A 7,676-nucleotide genomic window follows, 5' to 3' on the forward strand; every position below is an offset into this window, starting at 1 on the left:
GATACCTCCCTCGGAGGCTCTGATACCTCCCCTCGGAGGCTCTGATACCTCCCTCGGAGGCTCTGATACCTCCCCTCGGAGGCTCTGATACCTCCCCTCGGAGGCTCTGATACCTCCCCTCGGAGGCTCTGATACCTCCCCTCGGAGGCTCTGATACCTCCCCTCGGAGGCTCTGATACCTCCCCTCGGAGGCTGTACCCACTTTAAGGTACAGTTTAACTGTGGTCAAGTTGGCTGCTGTGGCTATTTGATCCTAATGTAGGCCTACCAGACAGTCCTACTATCAAAAACAATGGAGAAATCCCATAATATTTTAACATGGGAAATATCTGTTCTGTCATTCAGTCTACAGTAGCAGCCGGCGTGTTGTGTTCATTGTAGACCTACATTCCATGAGACTTTTGGGGGGAGGGGGGAACAGGAAGTGACTGAAAATGTCATATTTGATACAAGGAATGCATTATTATTCCCATACAATTTACTACAGAGAATTAGATATATTATTCTACCCCTCTGTCTATTGGCTGCTGAGCTTAATCAAGCCGGTCTCAAAATACAACACTGTCCCTTTAAGACATGAAAAAAAAGTTACTGGATGTCTAGAAATGTACATGTTGTGCTCTTGTAGAAAGCAATCACTCCCCTATTACTGACTACAAATGATCTGTAGGTTCTTTTCTCTAACTAGAGAAGGATGTGAACAATGTAGCTGTCTAATCTCACAACAGGCCGTCTACTCAACCTCCGCTACAGTCCAGTCCAAGGCAAATGTCACAGAGCCATATAGGGCAACGGTCTATTTGTATATGGGCCTAGTTCGTTTTTGTTTCGCTATGTTTCACTGAATGTGGCTAATATTGCGTTGATTCGGTCACAATTCCTCCCGACCCTCGGTATCTCACACCTCCCGACCCCTCGGTATCTCACACCTCCCGACCCCTCGGTATCTCACACCTCCCGACCCCTCGGTATCTCACACCTCCCGACCCCTCGGTATCTCACACCTCCCGACCCCTCGGTATCTCACACCTCCCGACCCTCGGTATCTCACACCTCCCGACCCTCGGTATCTCACCTCCCGACCCTCGGTATCTCACACCTCCCGACCCTCGGTATCTCACACCTCCCGACCCCTCGGTATCTCACACCTCCCGACCCTCGGTATCTCACACCTCCCGACCCCTCGGTATCTCACACCTCCCGACCCTCGGTATCTCACACCTCCCGACCCTCGGTATCTCACACCTCCCGACCCCTCGGTATCTCACACCTCCCGACCTCGGTATCTCACACCTCCCGACCCTCGGTATCTCACACCTCCCGACCCCTCGGTATCTCACACCTCCCGACCCTCGGTATCTCACACCTCCCGACCCCTCGGTATCTCACACCTCCCGACCCCTCGGTATCTCACACCTCCCGACCCCTCGGTATCTCACACCTCCCGACCCCTCGGTATCTCACACCTCCCGACCCCTCGGTATCTCACACCTCCCGACCCCTCGGTATCTCACACCTCCCGACCCCTCGGTATCTCACACCTCCCGACCCCTCGGTATCTCACACCTCCCGACCCCTCGGTATCTCAGATACCCCTCTTTGCCTTCTGTTGCCCCCTACTTGCCTGTCTCTGCCCTTTCCCCCAAATCCCTCCAGCCAACAAACCACCTTTCCAAAACAAGGGGACCTCCCCCCCAACAGTGCCTGTGTACCAAATGGCACCCTATTGGCTATTTCGTGCACATACTACTTTTGGTTAGGGCCCACGTAGGTCTCTTTAGTGCACTATATAGGGAATAGGGGGTCATGTAGGACATAACCAGAGCTTTTAACATATTTTTTCAGAAGACTTTGTTTTTTTTCCCTTTATATTTTGTTGTTGCTGTCTGTCTCCTCCCTCCCTTGTGTTATGGGTTGGACCGGAGCTAGCAGCCACACCCTATCCCCTACGTAGAGCACTACTCTATGGGCCCTGGTCAAAGTAGTGCACTACGTAGGGTACCACTGGGGATGCAAGCCTCCTAGTTGTGGCTTTGTTTTTTACTTTCTGTAAGTTAAGACAAAATGTACAAAAATTTACTTTGTAAATAAAATCTTAACATTTTGCTCCTTGCTCTCGTATGTCCTTCTATTCGTTTTGTGTTTTATTTTAGTTTCTATATCGTCGTCTACCGACGTTCTAACTAACCACTTTGCCGTGAACTAGAAAAGGTTCTGCTGGCGTTTCTAGAGTACAGGACTATTTTCTGTGTTGGCAGGCTCTTGTTTCTCACCCGGTACCAGTGGGGGGCATTAAAACTGGTCGTCAAAAGTCTCCTCTCGGCCCCCAGCTGTTCTAGGTAACTATATATACAGAAGTATGTGGACACCCCTTCAAATTAGTGGATATGTCTATTTCAGCCACAACTGTTGCTGACAGGTGTATAAAATTGCCCACGCCGCCATGCAATCTCCATAGACAAACATTGTTTAGTAGAATGGCTCATACTGAAGAGCAGTGACTTTCAACGTGGCACCGTCATAGGATGACACCTTTCCAACAAGTCAGTAAGTGCACGTCTGCTCTGCTAGAGCCGCCCGGCCAACTGTAAGTGCGAAGTGGCAAATTCTAGGAGCAACAACGGCTCGGCCGCGAAGTGGTAGGCCACACAGTCTCACAGAACGGGACAGCAGAGTGCTGAAGCACGTAAAAAAATCGTCCGTCCTCAGTTGCAACAGAGTTCAAAAGTGCCTTTTCTTAAATGAGTCTGAGTTTGGCCAACGTGCAATCATTGGATAATACACTTGATGATCTACGATTAAGACAATCATTGGATAATAGTCTTAAACGTAGATCATTCGGTAATTTCTTAATATCCTTCAGCCGCGTCTCGGTGAAACATGGAGCTGGCTGGGTGCATCTTCGTTGAGGGGCGGTGGTGTCTATTTGTTAATAACAGCTGGTGCACGATGTCTCATTTTAAAGAAGTCTCGAGGCATTGCTCTCCACAAGCAAACAGGATAATGCTCATCCAGAGGCAGCGCCTCATTTCTACCAGCATGTCACATGTGCAACCACTATGATGATCCTACCCACTATGATCCTACTAGCCTACAACCACTATGATCCTACTAGCCTACAACCTATGATCCCCAGACTAGCCTACAACCACTATGATCCTACTAGCCTACAACCACTATGATCCTACAACCACTATGATCCTCCCCAGACTAGCCTACAACCACTATGATCCTACTAGCCTACAACCACTATGATCCTACTAGCCTACAACACTATGATCCTACTAGCCTACAACACTATGATCCTCCCTAGACTAGCCTACAACCACTATGATCCTCCCTAGCCTAGCCTACAACACTATGATCCTCCCTAGACTAGCCTACAACAACACTATGATCCTCCCTAGACTAGCCTACAACAACACTATGATCCTCCCTAGACTAGCCTACAACCACTATGATCCTACTAGCCTACACCACTATGATCCTCCCTAGACTAGCCTACAACCACTATGATCCTCCCTAGACTAGCCTACAACCACTATGATCCTACTAGCCTACAACCACTATGATCCTACTAGCCTACAACACTATGATCCTCCCCAGACTAGCCTACAACCACTATGATCCTACTAGCCTACAACCACTATGATCCTACTAGCCTACAACACTATGATCCTACTAGCCTACAACACTATGATCCTCCTAGCCTACAACCACTATGATCCTCCCTAGCCTAGCCTACAACACTATGATCCTCCCTAGACTAGCCTACAACAACACTATGATCCTCCCTAGACTAGCCTACAACAACACTATGATCCTCCCTAGACTAGCCTACAACCACTATGATCCTACTAGCCTACACCACTATGATCCTCCCTAGACTAGCCTACAACCACTATGATCCTCCCTAGACTAGCCTACAACCACTATGATCCTACTAGCCTACACCACTATGATCCTCCCTAGACTAGCCTACAACCACTATGATCCTCCCTAGACTAGCCTACAACCACTATGATCCTACTAGCCTACACCACTATGATCCTCCCTAGACTAGCCTACAACCACTATGATCCTCCCTAGACTAGCCTACAACACTATGATCCTCCCTAGACTAGCCTACAACACTATGATCCTCCCTAGACTAGCCTACAACCACTATGATCCTACTAGCCTACAACACTATGATCCTCCCTAGACTAGCCTACACCACTATGATCCTCCCTAGACTAGCCTACAACAACACTATGATCCTCCCTAGACTAGCCTACAACCACTATGATTCTACTAGCCTACAACACTATGATCCTACCTAGACTAGCCTACAACAACACTATGATCCTCCCTAGACTAGCCTACAACCACTATGATCCTACTAGCCTACAACACTATGATCCTACCTAGACTAGCCTACAACCACTATGATCCTCCCTAGACTAGCCTACAACCACTATGATCCTACTAGCCTACAACCACTATGATCCTCCCTAGACTAGCCCACAACCACTATGATCCTCCCTAGACTAGCCTACAACCACTATGATTCTACTAGCCTACAACCACTGATCCTACTAGCCTACAACCACTATGATCCTACCTAGACTAGCCTACAACAACACTATGATCCTCCCTAGACTAGCCTACAACCACTATGATCCTACTAGCCTACAACACTATGATCCTCCCTAGACTAGCCTACAACCACTATGATCCTACTAGCCTACAACCACTATGATCCTACTAGCCTACAACACTATGATCCTCCCCAGACTAGCCTACAACCACTATGATCCTACTAGCCTACAACCACTATGATCCTACTAGCCTACAACACTATGATCCTACTAGCCTACAACACTATGATCCTCCCTAGACTAGCCTACAACCACTATGATCCTCCCTAGCCCTAGCCTACAACACACTATGATCCTCCCTAGACTAGCCTACAACAACACTATGATCCTCCCCTAGACTAGCCTACAACAACACTATGATCCTCCCTAGACTAGCCTACAACCACTATGATCCTACTAGCCTACACCACTATGATCCTCCCTAGACTAGCCTACAACCACTATGATCCTCCTAGACACTAGCCTACAACCACTATGATCCTACTAGCCTACAACCACTATGATCCTACTAGCCTACAACACTATGATCCTCCCAGACTAGCCTACAACCACTATGATCCTACTAGCCTACAACCACTATGATTCCTACTAGCCTACAACACTATGATCCTACTAGCCTACAACACTATGATCCTCCCTAGACTAGCCTACAACCACTATGATCCTCTCTAGCCTAGCCTACAACACTATGATCCTCCCTAGACTAGCCTACAACAACACTATGATCCTCCCTAGACTAGCCTACAACAACACTATGATCCTCCCTAGACTAGCCTACAACCACTATGATCCTACTAGCCTACACCACTATGATCCTCCCTAGACTAGCCTACAACCACTATGATCCTCCCTAGACTAGCCTACAACCACTATGATCCTACTAGCCTACACCACTATGATCCTCCCTAGACTAGCCTACAACCACTATGATCCTCCCTAGACTAGCCTACAACCACTATGATCCTACTAGCCTACACCACTATGATCCTCCCTGGGCCTACAACCTGCAGATCCTCCTAGACTGCCTCTACAAACACTTTATGATCCTCCCTAGACTAGCCTACAACACTATGATCCTCCCTAGACTAGCCTACAACCACTATGATCCTACTAGCCTACAACACTATGATCCCTCCCTAGACCAGCCTACACCACTATGATCCTCCCTAGACTAGCCTACAACAACACTATGATCCTCCTAGACTAGCCTACAACCACTGATTCTACTAGCCTACAACACTATGATCCTACCTAGACTAGCCTACAACAACACTATGATCCTCCCTAGACTAGCCTACAACCACTATGATCCTACTAGCCTACAACACTATGATCCTACCTAGACTAGCCTACAACCACTATGATGATCCTCCCAGACTAGCCTACAACCACTATGATCCTCCCTAGACTAGCCCACAACCACTATGATCCTCCCTAGACTAGCCTACAACCACTATGATTCTACTAGCCTACAACCACTATGATCCTACTAGCCTACAACCACTATGATCCTACCTAGACTAGCCTACAACAACACTATGATCCTCCCTAGACTAGCCTACAACCACTATGATCCTACTAGCCTACAACACTATGAGATCATGCCTCCCTGGAGCTGAAGGGCAACTATGTGCAACATGGGTGCCTCCTAGACAGCTGCAACCCATATGATCCTACTAGCCTACACCACTATGATCCTCTAGACCTACAACCACTATGATCCTCCCTAGACTAGCCTACAACCACTATGATCCCTACTAGCCTACACCACTATGATCCTCCTGGACTAGCCTACAACCACTATGATCCTCCTAGACTAGCCTACAACCACTATGATCCTACTAGCCTGCCCTATGATCCTCCCTAGACTGGCCCACGGCCACTATGATCCTACCTGGAACTGGCCTTCTAACCACTAGGATCCTCCTAGACTAGCCCACAACCACTATGATCCTACTAGCCTACAACCACTATGATCCTACTAGCCTACAACACTATGATCCTACCTAGACTAGGCTACACCACTATGATCCTCCTAGACTAGCCTACAACCACTACGATCCTCCTAGACTGGCCTACAACACTATGACCCTACTAGCCTACAACCACTATGATCACTCCCTGAACTAGCCCTACAACCACTATGATCCTCCCTAGACCTACAACACTAGCAAACCCTACTAGCCTACAACCACTATGATCCTCCCGGAACTAGCCTACAACACTGTAAACCCTACTAGCCTACAACCACTATGATCCTCCCTAGACTAGCCTACACCACTATGATCCTCCCTAGACTAGCCTACAACACTATGATCCTACTAGCCTACAACACTATGATCCTACGAGCCTACAACAACACTATGATCCTACCTAAGACTATTTACAATCACTATGATCCTCCACAGAACTAGCCTACAACAACACTATGATCCTACCTAGACTAGCCTACAACCACTATGATCCTACTAGCCTACAACACTATGATCCTACCTAGACTAGGCTACACCACTATGAATTCACATCATAACCTTGGCTTCCTCTAGGAAGTCCTCTTCGTACATGGCCCCCTCTCTGATATCCTTGGCTTCCTCTAGGAAGTCCTCTTCCTACATGGCCCCCTCTCTGATATCCTTGATGGCTACTTTGTGTTGAGCTCTCCCCAGCTGCACTACCCCAAACTGACCACAACCCAGCTCCTTCATGAAGGTCAGCTCAACAGGGTTGATCTCCCGCTTCTCTGTATGGAGTAGAGTTGTGTAGAGTACTAGTGTAGTGTAGAGTACTGGTGTAGAGTAGAGTACTGGTGTAGAGTAGAGTACTGGTGTAGAGTAGAGTACTAGTGTAGAGTAGAGTACTGGTGTAGAGTAGAGTACTAGTGTAGAGTAGAGTACTAGTGTAGAGTAGAGTACTAGTGTAGAGTAGAGTACTAGTGTAGAGTAGAGTACTAGTGTAGAGTAGAGTACTAGTGTAGAGTAGAGTACTAGTGTAGAGTAGAGTACTGGTGTAGAGTAGAGTACTGGTGTAGAGTAGAGT

The 7,676-nt window shown here is 47.8% G+C and overlaps 1 protein-coding gene across 1 annotated transcript; it reads left to right on the forward strand.

Moving 5' to 3' along the window:
- Positions 1–605: 605 nt before the first annotated feature.
- LOC124029702 (extensin-1-like) lies at positions 606–7,349 on the forward strand (the record flags this gene model as incomplete). Its single annotated transcript, XM_046341321.1, has 3 exons — positions 606–613; positions 817–1,555; positions 7,238–7,349. Coding segments are annotated over exons 1-3 (859 nt in total), but the record flags the coding sequence as incomplete, so codon positions are not given.
- Positions 7,350–7,676: the final 327 nt, after the last annotated feature.

The sequence above is a fragment of the Oncorhynchus gorbuscha genome, unplaced genomic scaffold, assembly GCF_021184085.1.
Source record: "Oncorhynchus gorbuscha isolate QuinsamMale2020 ecotype Even-year unplaced genomic scaffold, OgorEven_v1.0 Un_scaffold_7326, whole genome shotgun sequence".
Taxonomy (NCBI): Eukaryota; Metazoa; Chordata; class Actinopteri; order Salmoniformes; family Salmonidae; genus Oncorhynchus; species Oncorhynchus gorbuscha.